The sequence below is a fragment of the Osmerus mordax genome, chromosome 11 (assembly GCF_038355195.1).
Source record: "Osmerus mordax isolate fOsmMor3 chromosome 11, fOsmMor3.pri, whole genome shotgun sequence".
Classification (NCBI taxonomy): Eukaryota; Metazoa; Chordata; class Actinopteri; order Osmeriformes; family Osmeridae; genus Osmerus; species Osmerus mordax.
In genome coordinates this window covers 14,943,485-14,964,461 of record NC_090060.1, presented here as the reverse complement: position 1 = coordinate 14,964,461, position 20,977 = coordinate 14,943,485, and the positions used below count along the sequence as shown (strand labels likewise).

General features: G+C 45.5%; 2 protein-coding genes across 3 annotated transcripts in view; both read right to left on the bottom strand.

Moving 5' to 3' along the window:
- Positions 1-18,018, bottom strand: part of nxn (nucleoredoxin) — a 45,302-nt gene extending 27,284 nt beyond the window's left edge. The window contains exon 1 of one of the 2 annotated variants that reach the window (XM_067246115.1): positions 17,562-18,018. In XM_067246115.1, coding sequence (XP_067102216.1) covers positions 17,562-17,870 — 309 coding nt within the window. In that variant the 5' untranslated portion in view covers positions 17,871-18,018. The remainder of the gene's footprint in view (positions 1-17,561) is intronic. The other variant, XM_067246116.1, reaches the window with a different exon arrangement.
- A 530-nt stretch (positions 18,019-18,548) lies between these two features.
- On the bottom strand, positions 18,549-20,694 carry txndc17 (thioredoxin domain containing 17). Its single transcript, XM_067246111.1, has 4 exons — positions 20,432-20,694; positions 19,992-20,073; positions 19,705-19,780; positions 18,549-19,183 (listed from the first exon to the last, which is right to left on the bottom strand). The coding sequence occupies exons 1-4, from the start codon at positions 20,574-20,576 to the stop codon at positions 19,115-19,117; spliced, it is 372 nt and encodes a 123-aa protein (XP_067102212.1). The 5' UTR covers positions 20,577-20,694; the 3' UTR covers positions 18,549-19,114.
- Positions 20,695-20,977: the final 283 nt, after the last annotated feature.

The window sequence follows — 20,977 nt, the reverse complement described above, 5'->3', positions numbered from 1 at the left end:
TCACACAGTCTTGCTGGTGGACTGTGAAGGAAGTTGAATCCATCTAGATGGACGCACGGCTAATAGGTCACAGAGAAGACAAGCCCCTGAGGCCGGCTCTGCTCCATTTCCTAATCACACAGAACACGAAGCTCTCCAGTGTTAAGGCCCCACATCTATTTCCGTTATCCCTGCGAAAATCAGGGCGCGGGACTACAAGCAGGCATCGGACGGTTTATTTGATTAATTCCAAAAAACCCGCTTAATTGCCGCGGTGCCGTGTTCCATTAGAGCAGGGCGTAGCGGCACACTGGCCCGGTTTCAGAGGCTCCGCCAGAGCAGGATATCCTGGTCACAGTCCCCTGGACAAAAACACCCTTCACACCCATACACAGCTGGAAAACGAAAATACACCAGAACACATTAACATTTAATCGTACGAACAAAGAGATACACAAAAAACTTATGTCCATGACTTCCCACTTCTGGCATCTATTAATTTTGAGCCAATATGTTTTTTTTTTTTATGTTTCTTATTAGACTTACTACTCATTATATTTACTAAGACATATTTCTTCATCATTTCACAAGAGACAAACTCCCCCCAGCACAAACTTCTCCCGGTACATTCTCTGCAGTCAAGATGATTTATGACTGCAGACAGCATGTCATTCCAGAAAAAGAGAAAAGTGGACATAATGAAATTAAGCTCCCTTTAAATTTCCCATTCCTTCACCAGGGAGGGAAAGCCCTATGGTTGTGTTCAGAAGAAAGCTGTAGGATATTGTCTGCGGTATTACTGAATAGTAGTATCTAACAGAACATCTATGAGACTCCTCATGGCTATTTAATATGTGTTGCGCTCACTAAGGGATCAAGCCGGTGGGTGAGAAGGGACCTTATTAAGAGTAATATTCCTTACAGGACTAAATCGCTAGAGCACCAGCGTAGCATTTGTGCTTAACAGGGCCTGTCCAAAGGCAGCTTAGCATATATTGAGAGGCATTGTGGGATGTGGAAGGGCCCTGCTCCGGTAGTCCTGAAGAACAGCGCTCTGACCATGATCCTCTGCCGTCCCCTGGACAGCTGCCCCTCAGGAACACCGTCTGCTCTCACAGCCCCCCTCCCCTCCCCTCCCCTCCCCTCCCCTCCCCTCCCCTCCCCTCCCCTCCCCTCCCCTCCCCTCCCTCTTCTTGTCTTCTCCCTCTACTACCTAAGAGGCCAGCTCTGAAACCCCCAATGGAACCTTCTCATGAGCCCAGCCATATGCCCACACGCCAAGGCTCTACGCAGCCAGCAAATGTGAACCTGGCTAATAATTAATAGCGTGTAATTAAAAGGGCTGGGTTGCCTGTCCTTGTAAAGAGCCATTAGCTCCATGTATCAGCATGATGTAATTGCCTTGTTTGATGTGGAATTCTGGAGTATCATTCCATCCCAGGCCTCCTCCCCCTTCCCTGCCCCCACCTCACGGCACTCGCTCTCACTAAACTTGAGTGACATTGATGCTTGTTGCTGCGGCGTGTCGAAGGCATGAATCCCTCTTTACAGTGTTGTAAAGGGAAAGTCAGCGCTTGTACACTTGGGCAAGGCCAGAATCACTGTGCAGGCAGGATTGACTTCAGAAGGACTGTGTTTGTTCCCACCATTTACAGCATATCAACCCTCTCTACCCTGCACACCCGTCTCAGACCAACAACCCCCAACCCAGCCCAGGGCCATGCACTCCCAGCCCCAGCTTTGATTGACAATACCACCCTACACTCTCTATTTTATAGAAGAGAAAAAGGCAATTTAATGCATAAAGGGATAAATGAGGGAATAACTGCATTTTTAAATCAAGCTGAAAGGGTCTCCACAGCAGGGAAAAAGGAAAGTCAAAAAGGGGAGAAAGAAAGAGATTTGCTTCTTTTTAAAAAGCATGTTTAATCCTTGACACCTGTCAGAGAATTCACCCTTGACGGACCCCTGTGGATTATAAAAGCCTATGGTAGCAAAGAGAAGCTTAACCCTGCGAGTGCCCAGCTATTGAAAAGTGGTTTCTTCTCAAGCGGATTGAGCAGGGACTGGACCTGACCCTCTCAATCATCCAGCTATATCACAGAACACACACCTAACTCATCCCTCTTGTGCTGAGTCCATGGCACTGTTATAACAGAAGATATTGAGGTCAGATCAACTGGATCACAACCATCTCATAACGGCAGAGACACAGACCAAGCGTCAGAGACGACAGAGACGATAAAAGCAACCGCAAACAACAGTTCAAACCGCGGATCTCGTCTCTGCACTGTGGGCCCTCTGTGGGGGACTCCATTCTCAGCTCGCAGAAAGATATCAAAGCTGCTCACAGGCCATAGCAACTGCACGAGCGTCGAGTCAGGAAGTGGAAGCCGCGGTGAGGGAGCCGACGTTCAGGCTGGGGGGGGGGTGGGCGGTGTGTGTGTGTGTGTTTGGGGGGGGGGGCGGTGGTGGTTCCTGGGAAAACAAACTAGCCGGGAACGGAGTTTGCTTTGGTCTGGATCAGCTGTGTCAACTTGTTGAAGTCAGATCCTAAAAAGAGCTGGCAGGCTGCCTGGCCCAGCATCAGCTCTCCTCTGCTTTCCCAGATACCTGCATACCTGCACGCTGTTAGACAAGCCTGAAGACACGCAAGTGTGGGGTTGATTCCTTTCATCTGTAATTGTGTGTTTGTTTGCGCTGGCTATGTAAAAAGACATAGCCTCGATCTAATCAAATCTCTGGCACGCATTATTTTGAAGGGTTATATAACCACTGACATGTAAGGAGCTTTAGCATTTGCTGAACATGGAATCCAGATGCTTATTTGCTGTGACTCTAAGGAGTTATCGGTGGATGTTGACAAGACAGCGGGGTGCTGGGCCTGGAGAGAAAGCTTATTGGAGGAGGGAGGGAGGGGGCTGAAGAGAAAGGATTATGGGAGGCCGGCAGTGAAGGGGCTATTGTTAGAGCCTGAGAAAGTGTGCAGGAAAAGTGCCACACACTCTGCTAAAATCCACACAGACCCAGGCCCTGGCGAATAACAGGAAACCCTTAGATACAGGTCGACACAATGAGCCACAGTCCCCCTGTATAGTGGGTCCCTCAGTCTGAAATGCACCGAAATATAACCACTTCACGGCTGAATCTATCAAACCGAATCCACAAAAAGAGAAATGCGAGGGGAATAGTCCCGTTTTGCATAGTTTTGTCCAAACCAGTTGACTGTTGGAGTGTTTAGGTCTTTGAAAAGCTGGGTTGGGAGATGACAGAGTGCTGCTCATTTGGGAGTAAACTGCATGGGGATGGGGCTTCTGAGAGGCAAAACAATAATAAATTGCCAAGCCTGTGAATGCAATTATCCACAAAAACCTTGAGTTGAGGCCATGAACAATAAATACATGTTGCCATCATAATAATGCCAGAACTTTGCGTGGCAACAGCACTCCATTCTTTTGTCATTATGCGCAGAGTGTGAAACTAAATAATGACAAATCAGGGGGTTCTTTTTTGGGGGATGTGAACATAGATCCCCAACCTCTTAGGAAAGTTTTTACAAAAGAGTAAAAGGGAGAGAGATGGCGGGGGGGGGGGGGGGGGGGGGGAAACCGGACCCAATTCACTCTTCCTGGTCCTTTGTGTTAGAGGAAAAGAGACACCGCTGTGGAGGTGGGAGTGGAGTGTGTGTGTGTGTGTGTGTGTGTGCGTGTGCGTGTGCGTGTGCGTGTGTGTGTGTGCGTGCGTGTGTGTGTGTGTGTGCGTGTCCATCACCTCACACGGATAATACATCTTCAAGTATTCACGCTTAAGTATGTTCTCTTTTTACCAGCTTCGCTCACTCGGACCATTAAACTTAAATTGTATTTACTTTCCAAAATGGCGGCACATCTGAGATCCGACTGTTACATTCTGACCTGCATGCGTTCCAAGTAAGAAATACTTAGACATGCATACAGCATCTAGTCTTTGAACGTCTTTTAACACCAAAGGAAACAGCTGCAGTGGTTAGGCTGCTGGTGAGTAAGCTCACATACTGAAACAATCATTTCAACCCTCAGGCTGGCATCCTGCTACAGCTGTCCACAGTTCACCAAGATGGGAGCCTTGCTGTACAGTAGACCCTGGGCCGGTGAAAACCTGTTAAGGAGGGCTGTCTCTCAATCCTCGGGTTAACACAATGCCAACCCAGACCACAATATCCTCATACTGCAACCCCGGGTCTACCACTAAGTAAAAACCCCAAAGCCATGCCCCAATCTACTTATTTAAATTACATTACATTTACATTTAGCAGACGCTCTTATCCAGAGCGACTTACAGTAAGTACAGGGACATTCTCTCCGAGGCAAGTAGGGTGAAGTGCTTTGCCCAAGGACACAACGTCATTTTGCGCGGCCGGGAATCGAACTGGCAACCTTTAGATTACTAGCCCGCTTCCCTAACCGCTCAGCCACCTGACTCCCATTTAAATGTGGCACACACAGTCAAACACTGGCTGTGAGGGTAGAGGACTTACCAGGGCTAGTGAAACCAAAAAAAGGCATGTTGGTGCTAAAACTAAGCCTATATTGCAAGGCAGAATTGCCACGTCCTATGTTTCTATAGTGTACTGAGACTTGCCATAGCTTCAAAGAGATTCATGCAAAGAGTCATATTTCACTTTGTCAGGACTGTAAGGAAAATCTAGAGTGTGGCAATGGGAAGGATTTACATGGAGAAATAGAACATCTAAATACTGCAATTTAAAGATCAAAGCTGAGAGAGATCTTCTGGAGAGCTTCATTTAACACCCATCTTCATCATTTAGTCTGCGAGGGGAGAGAGAGAGAGAGAGAACAGGACTGTTTTTGACCCCTCCTGTCCTGTTCTTGATTTCCCAGGGGTGTCCTACATACTTGGAGCCATGAAGGAGAAGACTGAGCCCAATTAAGAGAAAATTCTAGGTTATCAAGTTTAGATTTCAAGGCCAAATCCACTCACGGGTATCACATAAAAAAGGAAACTGAAGGGAAATTGGAAAAGAGAAACGGGAACACCCACAGAGCTGAAAACTTGACCTATTGTGACACCTCTGAGCCCACATATAAAGGAAAGCGAGCAGTGTGTGGGCGGATGGGATTCTGTCTTGCCAAGGAACAGGACTTGAGATTTTCTAAATGGCTTGAAGTTCGTTTTTTGGGGGGTCAAATCTATAAAAAGATTGCTGATGCTTTCAATAACAATTTGATATTATTCCAATCTTACACCACAATTTGGCAAAGCTGCTAAATAAGAAACCCAAATCAGCTTAAAATATTTGCACATTATTAGTCCCTTGTATTCTATTGCAGTGTGTGGTAGACCCATATCGTAACTCATAACCGGCAACTAACTGTTCACAGAAGACTTGCAATCTGTTATCTCCATCCCTGAACTTACATAAAGTGCTTTGCTTTTCTCATCTGAAATATTCCAAGCTTTGAGGCCAGGCGAGATATTTAGCTTGGCCATGCCTTCAGCTGAAAAGTAACCAAAAAAAAGAAAAGTCAAAGTAGTGCAGAAGAGGGCAGGAGGAGGCCAGGAAGAGGCCAGGAAGAGGCCAGGAGGAGGCCAGGAGGAGGCCAGGAGGAGGCCAGGAGGAGGCCAGGAGGAGGCCAGGAAGAGGCCAGGAGGAGCCCAGGAGAAGGCCAGGAAGAGGCCAGGAGGAGGCCAGGAAGAGGCCAGGAGGAGCCCAGGAGGAGGCCAGGAAGAGGCCAGGAGGAGGCCAGGAGGAGGCCAGGAAGAGGCCAGGAGGAGGCCAGGAGGAGGCCAGGAGGAGGCCAGGAGGAGGCCAGGAGGAGCCCAGGAGGAGGCCAGGAAGAGGCCAGGAGGAGGCCAGGAGGAGGCCAGGAGGAGGCCAGGAGGAGGCCAGGAGGAGGCCAGGAGGAGGCCAGGAAGAGGCCAGGAGGAGGCCAGTGATCCACTGGAGCGGAGGCCAGAATGACGCTGTCATCTTGAGCTCCGTCTTAGACTTGTAAACTCAAGTATGGTTGTTTTCCTGGTATGTAGAGGACGATTTAACTGTTGTGATGATCTACTAAAAATAACACAAGTTTTAGAGGAAGCTCAGGATGTTTTCCGCATTTACCACTAATAGGTCTTTAGACTGGATGATGACGAAACTTGCTGACTTGAGTCACTTTAATTCTCCTGTAATGCCAGTAAATACCAGTAATTACAGAGCATAATTACTGTGTACATTATAAACATATATCCACCCCATTGGCAAAGCTTGGCCACACTGTTTATCACCACAACAAAGTAAATAGATCTCCCTCGCTTTTAGCCTTCATACATGTCAACTGGGGTGAAGACAGTACTCAGGAAAGACGACTTCAAACAATATATCAAGATCTGGGAGAGAAGAGGTTTGATAGGAACCTTCTGGAACACGGCCCAAAATAAAATGTGTTCTCCCAGTTCTTCTGTCCATCTGCAGAAGCTCCTGGCTGCTAGAGGGGGTAGACACCTGGTGCTGTGGGGCTGAAGAGGGATGGTTCGTGAGGAGGGGAAATTAATCTTCTCCCCCAGAGGATGGCCCCAGACCCTGGGGATAACAGAGACGTAGAGAAGGGGGCTGTTCTGCAGGTGGACTGTGAGGGTTTGTTGGCAAGTCCCAGATATCAACCATCGGTTTTCATCATTCAAACATTAAAATACACTCCGCTTTCAGTCGCTCCTCACATACCTCGAGCGCTCCATAATTATATGATGGAAGAGAAGAATCGAGGGAGGGGAGGGGGGTACTTGGCAGAAACCTTGACATTCCTGACATGAAACCTTCTCCTCCACAGCTAACCTTTTCTTCTGCTCAGGCTGCTTCCACAGGATCACATGCTCGCAAACAGGATGAGCTGTACTGGACCACATTCAAAAAGGTAAAAAAAAAAAGAAAAAAAAAAAAAAAAAAGTTAGGAGTTTGAGGGCTGTGCAGGATTAGGGTAGGTAGGCTAGCGCCTTGGGCCTTGACCTGCTGAGGGGGAGCAGCACACCTGCTGGGCTCCTCAGCCAGCGGAGGGGTCATGGAGGGGGGGGGGGGGGGTCAATGAGCATGTGGGGAGTGACATGGTAGGGAGCCACGTTACAGAGGGGACCGGGACAGGGGGTGGAGATGGGAGGGGAGGGGGTTAATAAGTCTTGTGTGCGTTTTCACAGTTTTCCTCTCCTTCCCCGACTCTCCTGACAGGACTAAACCCTTCACCAGGCTGGAGATCACCTCCATAATGACTTCCTCTTGTTCCCCGGCAAAACAAATGTAGGAGGCAAAAGAATCAGCTGTGATTTCATGGCGAATCAACTTCAGTTATTTCAATATGCCCTCGTGACAATGTCCAAACACGGGGGGGAAAGTGTTTTCACCCATCAGTGTAGCGTCATGGATTCCTCCAGTAAGACATTCCTCTACTGGAGCAGGCTAATCCGTCATTTCCTTTCCTTCGCTCGTAACCCTTCGGCCCCGGCGCACAGGAGAGCCCCTGCAGTCAGGGTATCTCCCACTTCACCGCCTGCTGAGAGCACAGCCAATCGCCGCGCGGCTTGAATGCGGAGCCCGCCTCGACAATGAGGCGGCGGAGAAAGCGGCGGGTCCCGGCCGCGTCTCCCTGCCAGTAATCTCTCTTTGAGGCCTCCGCGTCTCTAATTGCCTGGACACTTGTGTCCGAGGGCGGCTCTCTCCACTCAGTGAAAGAGATGAGACCTCTCGTGCTCCTTACAACAGGCTTAAGCTGATAAAGCCCCTTTCACTCCACACGGTCGTGGGATTGGTTCCCCCCCCCCCCCCCTCCCTCAGTCGACACGGATGTGGAGCAAAAGACTAATCAAAACAGCGATTAGGCCCCGACACGGAGGCATGGCTGGCTCTCAGAAGGGCCACTACAGGGGGGCCCGGGCCTCCAGCCACCACCTGGCTCGTTTGGAGACCCTAGCATTAAAAAGTTGGAACTTGTACTTACGCCTCCGAGTAACTAAGGGGGTTGGATATGCATGGAATGCGTGTAGCAGGGTTTTTATTGAGGCGACTGGGACGAGCGATAATAGATTTTACAACGGCAGTTGGCGAGCGTGGAACTGTGCTACGGCTGTAATCCCAAGTTAACCTCGGTAAGAGCGATAAGAGAGGCTGCGGACAGAGAACGATAAAGTGCTCGTCCAAACCTCAACGATCTCAGTCTCTACCTCAATCAGCCTGCTCTTTGTAGGACTGCCTCTCCCTCAGCAGATAACCAGAGCCTTCCCCCTCCCTCTCCCTCAGCAGATAACCAGAGCCTTCCCCCTCCCCCTCCATCAGCAACTCCTCCATTTGGAACAGTCATCAGGTCCCCTTGTCTGTTCCCTGGTCTTCTTGTCTCTGCATTCTACAGATTCCGTGCCATTTCTTAACGGTGCAATCAGAGGAAATTGTTGCCCTGTAAAAAGCTTGCAGCTGCGGAGAACAAACAAGCCTAAGTCCATGATTCTCCAGACATCTGAACAGTACTCTGCTTTCATCAGTATTGGCTTAACCCTGGACAACTGCCATGTCTAAGGGGGAAAAAGGGAGTGACTGTAAGAATTGTTTATTCTGGATTCATTTCCCGTGGCTGTCAAATCACATTCATAACTTCAGAATACACTGAAAAAAAATTCTAATAATAGATTGCTGATGTGATGTATCTGATACCGTTACGGTATGAATCAAGTTTGTATGAGATCCGGAGTTGTTCTCAGGCAAAATGTCCAAGCAACGGTCCTAAATAACTACTTGAGTGTGTTGTATCCAACAGATCATATAAAACACATTGACAACCCAACTCAAGTCATAACAAGGTCATTAAAAAAAAGCAGATGGGATGGATTCCCCTGCCAGGGGATTGTCAGTGGGAGAGATCACCAAATCCTATTTTCCTGAGTAAATATTGGATGCAATTATGTGGAGAGCATATTGCTGTGGCGGCCTATATGAATAAACAGACATGGCCACGCAGTGACACAAGTGAATGTGGCAGCAGAGTAGATTGGTTGTTTGGATGGCTAATCAGTAGACAGAGCATTACACAACTTCAAACAGTAGACATCTGAATTCATAACCTAGCTCCGAGACAGCAGGAATAAATGGGAACCAGCTCTGGAGAGAGGGAGGGCTGCGGGAACAGCAAACTGCAGGGAGTAGCCCGGCCTGAAATCTTTCAAAACTCCCCGCGGTTCTTATCAGAATCACCACAGTCACTCAATTCAACCCCCCCACCCCCCCCCCCCATCCACCCCCCCCCGCCTATCAAACAGCAGCACGTCAAGTTAAGCCACAAATTCTCCAGCCGCCACAGTGGGCTGTTAAACTAGTAAACCTAAAGAGATGGAGATGCAGTGATAGCTGGATCTGGCTCCTTCTCCCTCAACTCCTCCACAGTTAAGACAGCAGTTGCCTGCTGTACCAATCACTCAAAATGTAAGGCACTGAGGTAAACACCTAGCATTCTGAAACCAAGACTGTCTTAAAAGAGCTGACTTGACATTATGGAAAACTATTCAGTTTTTTGGGGGGAGGGGGAAGGGGGGGCGGCGTATTGCCACCCATCCTTATTAGACGCACACCATCTCCTCTGCTGCCTCATTATCTAGTTGCTGAAGATTAGCCTTCCCCCCCTCTCCCCAAAACATCTGTCTCTGAGGAAGCCAGGCTCATTCCATGCTTGCATTAGAAGCACCCGCCCATCTAACCCAGGCAGTTAGAGAGGTCAGACATGTCAGAAGTCCCATGTAGGGTGATCTCTAGAAACCCGGAGAACATCTGAGCCAGGAAGCCAGACAGCAACGGGGCCGGGTTGGTTTGGTGACTTTGGGAGGTGCTAATTGGCTGTAAGCTTCCTGAGATGAAGGCGATTAGTCGGTTTGGCCTGAACTCGACCTCCCTCTCCTCCCAGGGGAGACGTGGGGATGTTGGCGTGCCGTGGAGGTCTTTGAACTGTCAGAAGGATTGAGACAGTGTGATTTCAGGGTTGCGAGACTGCTCACCTTTCACAGTGAAGCTGCAGTGAACTTCTCACCCCTTTAATCTTAAAGAAAGCAACGACACTCGCGGTCCAATGAAGAGGAGGCTCTCCTTGAAAACAAGCAATCTTACAGACCTATTCAAGGGGTTATATTTAAGGAAGGCTCAGTAAAAGGCCCAGACACGCTTGAGCGAGTGACTGGTGAATTTTAGCAAGATTATCCACTGTCAACTGGAAGTGCTGGCTCCTTAACTCCCATATAATCTTCCTGCCTGTGCCTTCCTCTGCTCCTTCCTGGCCTCTCTAATTCTCTCTCTCCCTCTTCCTTTCTCTCTTCCCCCCCCCCCCCCCCCTCAAGGAGAGTTTTATTAGATGCTGTGTCCTCTTTCTGTCACACAAGCTTTACAACTCTGACAGAGCAGAGCCGAGCCAAGCAGACCTCCCTGGCTCCTTTGCTTCCTCCTCCCCCCCCCCCTTCTCTCTCTCTTACACCCTTAGCCTGAGGAAGTGACCACTCTCTCCTCTTAGTCACATATCTACCTGTCCTCCACTTACAACCCAGAGACCCTGCAACCCCACAAAACCTACACAGAAAAGACAATAATTATATTCAATTGCGTGGGAGGTTAAGAAAGCAAAAGGTTGTAAATGAAAGAAGAGAGTGATGAAGCGGACCGTAAAAGGGTAGATGGAGCGTAAGGAGGCAGAGCATGAAGCGAAGGTCCTGCTATGCTCATGCTGTATCACTAGCCGTCATATCTGGGTTATCCCATTGTATACCAGACAGCTGGGGGGAAAGAAGCCTCTCACTAGTACTTGCAAGAGCTCAATAGTAGACAAGACAGCAGGGCTGGCGCCAACATGAGCGTGCCAGGCTCCAAGCTGAGACAGTAGGCCTGTTTGTATAGCAGGGGTCTTTCAGACAGGAGCCCTAACCACAGGCACCGTTACACTTCAATGGAAACACTTCTCTAAGGGGGGCTTCACACCCTGCTCACACCACAGTGCATCATCATTTGCCATTTCCATCAGGGGGGGTGGGGGTGGGGGGGACTGGCAGAGCGTGAGATAGACATGCAGTGGGGAGAGAAACAAGATAAGTGGAAGGGGGAAGGTTGAAGGTTATCTAAATAGACTATTCATAATCTGGGGAGAATTGTGGGTCGACTGCCATTACCAACGAAAAGTAAACACGCCGAGTCTAGAGACATCATCTACGAGACAGGCTTAGTAAGGTGGTCGACATTTAAAAAAATCCCTTTTTTCTGTCCTTCAAGAAGACATGCATCCATAAAGATGTGGCTGTCTGTGAATCACTGACTCCCTTCGCTGGCCTCCTCGGTGGAGATCCAAGGTGATGATGAGGGGAAGACGGGATGATCACATGATCAACCCTCCCTTGCAGGAAGGAAAACTAAGAGGCCGCTCCGGTTAGGGGGCCACTACACTTTTAACCCTCGTGCTGCCTTCGGGTAACATGACCCAAAGGTTCATAACGAACCATCGTTGTGTTTACCCAATTTTACCCAATACAAAAACTTTTTTTTTTTTTTTTTTACCATTCCAATGTGGGGGGTCTGAGACAGCCCGACAGTTAAAAGAAAATGCTTAACTTTTTTTTGTATGAGGTAAATTTGTCGCAATACGACGGTGGGTCAAAATGACTGATGGGTCAGAATGACCCGAAGATAACACAAGGGTTAATACAGAACGAGACACAGACAGAGAGAAAGAGAGACACAGGCAGTGACAAAGTGAGAGAGACAGAGAAATAAAATGAGCATTGAGAGACGAGAGGACTGGGGAAGTAACAACCATATGTTTATTTCCATGGAAATTAAGCAATGGCTAAGATATTTTCCTGCAGTTGCTTTCACCAGAAATTAATATCCAACTATAATGACCTAGGCCTCCCATTCAATAGATGTGAGTCGCCGTCTGGACAAAAATCAAGGGAAATACAGACTTGGATTGGCGAGTATGTGTTAATTGGCTCGGTTTGGAATAATGTACGCAAGACGATCAAGCATCTGTTGTCCTCGTCTGAGCATTGCTGCAGACACTGCGGTTTAGCAACGGTCATGCTGGTGCTCTCGAACGTCACCGTCCTGTGGAAAGTTCTGGTTAAAAAAACCAGAGTCCTGAAAAGGTCCAGCTGGGAAGCACGATGGGACAACAGAGACAGGCCCAATCCCAGGGTTTCTGTTCAGTGGTTCCTGGACCACAGACCGAGGTCACAGCCCTACAGCCATTGTGACTTGTACCTCGCAGGCGGACAACAGAAGCAGAAACCGATCTGGTGGCGGAGAGAGAGAGGGAGGTCTGGGTCCCTCCAACAGCCACACAGGCTCCCTGTTTTCAAGTCACTCTCAGCGGGTAACTTAAACCCCCCCGAACATCACCTCCGATGAGATCTCTATTGTCGTCTCTCACAATATTGCAGTGCTGGCAGTAAAGAGCAGACAAAGCCCGGTGAGAGAGGACAGTAACCCTAGCTTGGTGTGAGAAGCAGCAGTTGGCGTGGCTGGCGGTCCACAGCCTTGTCCTAGCGCTGCACTTCCCTACCCTCGGGCCTCGCTGCCTCGGCGGAGCAGGTGTCTGCCCACATTCCTCCCACGAGCTCTTGTCAAACACTGCGTTAGGTAACAGGCGATCGCAGCTGCAGGGACAATGGAGCGACATTATGGCTCAGGAGCTGGGCCAGACAGACACTCGACCGCACGCCTGCTTCTCAAGGTAACAGTAAGCAAAAGGTCAACGTTCTAGACCAGCAAGGGTATAGCTTCATTACTAAGACACACACACACACACATCTTCATATTACAATATAGTGTAAATCAATGGGTATTGTAAATGTCACACAAATGCTTTTAGACGGTATTGTGAGTTGGTGAGCCGATATGCGCAAAGAGAGGAACCTCCCACAGCAACACATCAACCAGAACGGATTCTCAGAGTGAGAGTGACGAGGCACAGAGCATCCCTGCAACGGTAAACCTCAACCACAAGCAGCCTTTACAGATAAGGAACAGCACATTATCACCTGCTGATAAAGAGGGCAAGATTGTTTTCTTTTCTTTTTCTTCCCCCCCCCCCCCCAGTCTTCTGCAGGAATCAAAGGCAGGCTGCAGGCGTGAGGCTGAGATACGTGATGAGCAGGGCTCGGCGTGCTTTTCATCAGATCAGTGACACCCTGATGACAGGCACCCTTGGCCCCTACTCTTCAGCCCCTGGCAGCTGTGGCCCTGGTGCCAGGGCTCCCAAGAAGAGGGGTTGGGTTATGTGGGGGTATGAACAGGAGGCCTTTCTCTCACTGGGGTGTTATTCCCCCTCCACAAACACGCACACACTCCCTCTCTGTCCACACACACACACACACACAAACTTCAGCACAGCCTACTCTGCCTCAGAATGTAGTCTCCACTGTTGCTGGCAGAGCGATGCCTTCACACAGACTTGGCGAAGGTTTTAATTGATTTACGAGCGTCTCTCCCACTACTCCCCGTACCACGCCATGTAAGGCAGTGCCAGCTAGCCACGACGCTCTGCTAGCAGACAGCCATACCTCCTATAACACTGGGCAGACATCCACTCGCTGAAACACACTGCCATAGGGCCTCAAGCACACACGCTCGCGGATGTGAAACTGCAAAGCGGTGTTCTCATCTCAAAGCTTCCGTGAGCTTTTGTGTTGTGCCAATCCCAAGAATGGAAAATAGCTAATAGTAATGAAATGGTCTGCGAACCGCATCTTTCATGACTTTGATGCTATGAATGACATTTGTCGTCCACAGCTGGAATGAAATCAACCGGGCTGAGTTGATTTCACTCAGCTTTGCATTTACTCTTAAAAAGATGGCACTGTCAGCTTGTCTTTTCTTTCAGGCAGTACAGCGAACAAAGTGGAAATCGAGGGACATAGCAAAGTAAAAACAGCTTAAGTAAATCAACAATGCATAATGTTTTGTCCAAATACAACCAAATGAAGAATTGCTTTTCAGAGCGATTATATGGAGATTACACAGGCTGGGGTACAAGTGTTAACACCGGCCGTGTTTCTCCTCAGAGTCTGAAGCTTATCCCTGCTTGATTAGATAACAAACATTCCCGATGATGTGAGTGACAGAGCAGAGTACACAGAGCAGGAGAAGGCAAGCTAGAGAGAGAGAGAGAGAGAGAGAGAGAAGGGGAGGAAGGTCGGGGGCCGGTACAGTAGGAGGTGGAGGGAGGCCAGGTGGGCGATGAGGCTCTGAAAGAGGCGATTGAGAAAGATTGCAGGCTCCGCCAGGAGATGTGCAGGCTTGGCCCCACAGAGCTCACTCTCTCTCCCCCCCCCCCCCCTCACTCCCCCCTCTTCACCTCACTCCCCCCCCGCTCACTCTCCACCCTGCCCAAGGCCTGCGAGGAGGGGGGTGGGGGGGATTGGACCACTTCCAAAACCCGCAGACCCACAATACCAACGCAGCTCTCCACCAGGTCAACATCATACACCAATTAGAGCAGTACAAGGCACACAACGCTACTCTTCAGTGGCTGCTACGATCATGAGCGCACAGGCCAAAACTAGGACCCACGTACGTTTCTAACAGAGACAAAACAGACTGCCATGATGAACAAGTTGTTCAGCGCCAGACTTCACACTTGCTCAAAGAAAAGCTCGCAGCAGGTCTTGTCAAAAATTATACTTTGAATGCAGACATGTTGATTTAGGACTGCAGTCAGCGTTTTGCCATCTTGCCTTGGGTCTGTGTAAACAGGGCGTAAATCTTTGACACAAAAGGACAGGTAAATCATTTTAATGATCTCTTGAGAAAGTTAAAAAAAAAATATATATATGAGAAATTCAATAATTAACAAGTAATTCCTACAAATACAAATGTTGCAATGATGTAAGGGACCTAACAGTAGATGTTCTTTTCACAAGTCAGATATTGACAAAGGCACAAAAAGGACAGGAACAGCCTTGCCAATCCATGAGGCTTTTCAGCTCCCCTGCCCATCCTATAAAATATGAACATCAACACACACACGCATCATATGCATGAACACTCTCAGATGTCAAAACAGTGAATCTTAGAAGCCCACAAAGCTCTAGGTGAAATACTAAACATGATTTCATCATTGGAAACATCACATGGATAAGCTATTGTAAGTTCACGATTTTCACTGCCGCCTAAAAACAAGAATAGGTCAGAGGTTAGATTAAAGTTATCCTCATAGCTGCATACAAAATTTATATTTTACCCTCCTAATACTCTACATGACATCCCTTCTGTTCCAGTGGTCTCTATAACAGATTGTGAACAATAGAAACGTTGAGACAGCAGATATTTTCCACCAGCGTTTACAACAATAATGCAGCACTGAGGCTACGCTCCACCCAGACTGGCCCAAGACAACCCCCATCTCTCTGTAATTTCTCCCTTATTCTGCCTGGACTACATAATGAAGTCAAACACAAACCATCACTGGCAATCTGCAGCGCATTAGCAGGGCCTTGATTCAATCTAAATCATGCTGCACCTATCTGAATCAGCGTGAGGGCTCAACAGGAAAAGACTGCAGGAGTAAATTCACCATAAGTCCATAAAGAAAATAACCTTTTATGACTTTTAGCAAATACATTTGGTTATACTTTGCCCCTATTTAGACAATAAGTAGCCCTAACCCTATAAAATATAAGATACTTCACTTTAAAGACTACCTGTGTAAAGAAAAATGCAAGACAATGGGAAAATGTAATTTAATAATAATTAAAATCATATTTAAGTAAAAGGAAATGGTCCCGAAGGCCAACACCATCACCATCTTAAGACACCGTTATTTCAGAGCAATGAAAAGAGAATGTGATAAAGGATAATATTATGAATTGCACAATATGATTCTAAATGCATTCAGTGGGGTGTAGTGGCTGAGATATTACCCTTCACGCTACTGTCCTATGCTGCCAGGTTCCCAGCTGAGGACGGGGATGAAAGATGGCGCAGGCCAGACTTGTTTAGAAAAATCCCATTATTGCACAATCCCAGCTCTCTCCCTCTACCTCATAAGCACCACTGACTACAACAGCAATGTACACAATCCATCCTCCTTCCCACCCACATGTTATTCCTCTTCACCAGGGCACAATATGCATGCAGCTGCAACCACACACACTGCCAAATAGATGGGGATGGCAGTTTCTGTGGGATTAATTGTAATTTGTTATTAAGGATAATAATTTCAGTGCAAGACAGGCTCACTGCTGCATGTAGAGGAGCGAGTTGTGCACATGACCAAAATGGTTTCTCTCTGCAGGTGAAATAGATGTTACAGCTGTAGAGATCACCCTTCCCTCACTCTATGCACCAAACTGTCATGACAACAACACATGTAATTTGACAAACAGCCATTTCACAGAACAAACTGTTCAAAAAAGGCTATTTTATATTTCACACTTGATAATCTTAGCTATTTTGATAGTCATCATACAATTAGGTGAATCATTGGAGAATGCAATCGATGAATCATACAAATAAACACAGATGGAAATAATTATTAACTTGGAAATATTATTTATGGAGTGAATAAATAAACAATTACAGAAGAACTACAGAAATAACTACTATAACTATATCTACAAGATTACTGACCAATTTAGACTGTATTTGTTGATAAACATAATAGTGGGGATAATAGTAAACACAATAGTGTTAGGCCTATAGATTGAAACAAATCAACACACCTTTTATTAAACTAAACACCATTACCAGCATCAGGTGTTCTAAATTGATAATGAACTTATTTTTTCATTTCATTTTTATTTTACAAACACAGACATGCCTTCGTATACACACATATTCACACACAATATTACATTTTGTGATCTACTATTGATAATTGATAATCAAAATATATAATACACAAAACAATGAAAAGAGGATTTAAATTATTTTGTATAGCTGTACACAAAAAAATCTAATTGTATAGTTAATATTTGCTATAGGCTACTTCCACTATTGTGCACATAACCCCAAAATGAACATACTAAAACATACTGGAATACAACTAGGCCTATACAATTAGACCATCATTTAAAGAGACTACATTGTTTGTTTCTTTAATTCAATTACTAAATAATAATAGTAATAGCTCATACCTAAATGTATTATCTATCAAAACAAGTATTATATTATTCATCTGTTTGTGTGTGACTATATGCGTTTGCGAGAGAGTGCTTTTGCAGACAATAACATCTAATGTTATTGGAGACTAGAAAACTCGAGTTATCTATAGATTTATTCCAGATATCCTATTTAAAAGACAAGCACATGTATTTACTGAAAGGGGGGTGTAGCAGGTTAGACCGCATCATTTGTAACAAAACCGCCTATATTAAACCCTGCTTCAACTATAATTGCAACGTGCATGTGCAAATTACCTAAATAATCAACAGTAAAGGCAACACCTGTGCTAATAGCCTACACCATACAATATGGTTAAGGGCAAGCTTTTTACAGCTGAATGGTCAGTGAAAATAAAAACAGATTAGTGTCATATTTTCAGAGATGCAGTCGTTCCCATAGATCCTATTTTTTTTAATAATTAATTCCTTACCTTTTTGTGTCTGTCTTTGAAAGGCAATGCTGGCCATTGCATCTCCTGTAAAAAGTCTTGCCAATGTTTCTGGTCCTGGTCTGATGAGATGAAGACGATTTCCAATTTGTCTTTGTGCTCAGAGGATTTTTTGAACTTGCTGTAAAACTCACAGAGACTGGCGTTAAACTGCTTGCAAGGGCCATTGAGGCTACAACCGAAGTAGAGACCGACCAGAGACAGCTTGCTGCCCAGGGATTGCACATCTACCTCGGCTTTCTCGCTGTTCACGAGCCGCTCCCCAAGAAGATTCACCAGAAACTCCGACATCGCAGCTGCTCGAGTCCTTGAAACAGACCCTTGTAATTCCGTTATCTAAGCGAGACTATTGAAGATCGAAACGGAAAGCCTCACTGACAACCAACACTCAATCGTCCTCCACCGCCAAATCCTTGTCGTACGATGAAATGTGTTCACGATAGACTAGGCACACTACCGTTTTACCACTCTCTCAATCTCAGCTCAGTGAGGTGTGCAGGAATGCGCTCTAGTTATATTCTTCAGCAACCGTGGTTGCTCGCCCCTCCGTCAAAATCACGCAAGTCTTTAATGACATCTAGTTATAAAATGGCGATATTGCATAGCTTATTAATAAATTAGATTTTAAAATGTGTCTATAAGTACATAACTATATAGCTCACTGGGATTACTGTATGTGTTGTAAATTATTTTTGGATTTTAAAACCAGGACTTCTTTCTCTATCGTGACTCTTCACAGGCTAGGCTAATACTCAGAATGAGTTTATAAGCTGGTTTTTGAATTGTGTACCCAATTATTTTTTACATATTTAAATCTAAATGTAGAATGTTTATGGTTTTTCTAAACAAGCAGATTACATCAGTTGTAAAAGAAGATAAAGTCTGAGTTTTTCTAAATAGCAAGGCATGGGTGCCACCTACCGTCCCTTTACCAAGAATCAGATGGCGAATTCGCAGTAGGCTACAGAAGACATTTCACCCTTTGAGTTTATTTTACATATTATAATATTAAACATCCGAATCACAACCGATCCATTTGACATTTTATTCGTCTCACGTAACCAACATGATTGTATGATAAAGTCAACACAATCACAGCACAACAGAAAGCACATAGCCTATTTTAAGTTGATGTGTAGCCTACTCATTAGTCTACCTTTCAAGTCCATAAACCTAATCACGAAATACAGTTAACTTCATCTGCACAGCACTAAACAATCCAAGGCAGAGGGGTATTTCATATGCTTCGAAAATACCTTAATTATGTCATACATTTCCTAATCCCCATTGATGTATAAAATCAATCCACAAATCTACTAAGGCCTCAGGTTGCAATTGGTTAGATAATTTGAATAGATTTATAGACATTCACTGATTGGTAGTATTGCCACACTGACTCTTAAACATATTTTAAATGGGAACCTAAAGAATACAACTTTATTTTGTAGTGAAATGTAATTTAGTGAGAAAGGTAGGATCATCTTCCATCCCAGCAAAGGGAGCACATGGATGATGACTGAGAAGATGTTGCTCTTCTAATCCTCAGTGAACATCATTCTCACCAGGTCTGCCTTGAGACACTCCTCCTCCACCAGCTTCTGAGGCTGAAAATCACAAATTCACAATTTCTGTTACCTGCTGGCATCAAATAAAATAACAATTCAGCTCAGTTTTTTCATTTGTATAAGTTACTTTAATTTTTTCAATGAGATTGTTAAATTGTTGCATTTGAAAAAGTGAGAGGAAGAAAATGGAACTTTCCACATAATCTTTCCAAGACCTTTGTTTTAACAGAACATATGAGATGATCATGCTTTCTGCCTGACAGATCTCTTGTTAACCCTTGTGCTGCCTTCGGGTCACATGACCCAAAGGTTCATCACGAACCATCGTTGTGTTTACCCAATTTTACCCAATACAAAAACAAATAAAAATAATTTTCTTTTAACCTTCGCAATGTGGGGGGTCTGAGACAGCCCAACGGTTAAAAGAAAAGGCTTCACTTTGTTTTTGTATGCGGTAAAGTTGTCGCAATACGACGGTGGGTCACAATGACTGATGGGTCAGAATGACCCAGTATTATATTAACACTATGTGTATGAGAAATAAACCATGCCCTTCTCACCGTTCCATATCGAAGCAGAGTGGGAACACCACTTAGCTTAAGCGTCTTCTTAAACTCATTACTTGGATCTTTCCAACTAGGAAAATATACAAAATTAAACATAGAAAAAAGAATACATACAATTAACAGAGGTTAAATTGCTTTAATCCATACCTATTACGATTCTTATTCTAAATGAGGCATCGACCAAATAGAATATATTTGATAAAAGTCATATTTAGAAGTAGGCCTAAATCAGGATGAATTGCAGAATGGAAAAAAGTCAATTGGGGGAAATGAGGACTTACTAAGGTCTCTCTCCAACCTGACAGTAGATAAACACTGAACCGTCAGGAAGGTGGGACAACTCTCCTCGAACCACCGGCTCCGCTGCAGGAGAGGAGAGAAGTGAAAATGATATGCAACTTGAAAATGATATGCAACTTGAGGCCACGGTTTGCTTCTGTTCTCATACAAAGTCAAGTAAGCACTTAATATTCTTATAGCCCTTCTGCATGGTCACGCCATTGCAAAAATGGTTAATAAGCTGTATGCAATCAGAAAAACACGAGCCTGTCTATAATTGTATGGCATACCTCACCTGCATTGTCATTGCGTGTTATCAAAGATGCAGGGAAGACAGTGAACATCTTAAATGACAGTAGTGACTGAGTATGTTTACTCTGCTAAAAGACAGATTCACAAAATGTCACTGTGACTAGCATCAAACGAAAGAATACTAGCTTACCTTTTACACAGTCTGGGCACCAGCTCATTCCCTGCGCGTCTTTATTTCCAGAAAAATATGCAAAAATATCCTTTCCCTTCCTCTCAGACACTGCTTTGCTAAATTCCTCGTAACCATGAACTTTCACTTCTTCAAATTGAGCCATACTTGAATAAACAGCACAACAATTGAATCACGCAGATGCTGTGGGTTAATGCAGGTGTTGGAAATGAAGAGGAGTAAAGATTGTTCGCACACCCTTTGCACTATGATCTCTTCTTCTAAAGTACTCACGAGCACTTGACAGCATGCAGTACTTCCTGTGTATGCAAATATTCTTAAAGTGACACAAAACAACATTCCTAGTAAATATTCTACGGTATTTTGCTGCTGCTTCAAATGTTGAGAACACAATTATTGAAGTACTTCAAAAAAATTAATGTAAATGTAATAACATTTTGAAACAAATGGTATGCCTTATTGATATTTAAGTTAGATCACAAATATTCGTCAATGACTCTGTTTGACATTTGAGACTTTCCGTAGGTTGAAAAGACCGTTTCCTGT

Excerpts from the sequence above, each read along its gene's own strand:
- txndc17 (XM_067246111.1), bottom strand. The coding sequence starts at position 20,576 with ATGGCTCAATTTGAAGAAGTGAAAGTTCATGGTTACGAGGAATTTAGC. Across the intron at positions 20,074-20,431 it reads GTGCCCAGACTGTGTAAAAG|CGGAGCCGGTGGTTCGAGGA; the intron begins GTAAGCTAGTAT and ends CCTCTCCTGCAG. Across the intron at positions 19,781-19,991 it reads CAGGTTGGAGAGAGACCTTA|TTGGAAAGATCCAAGTAATG; the intron begins GTAAGTCCTCAT and ends ATATTTTCCTAG.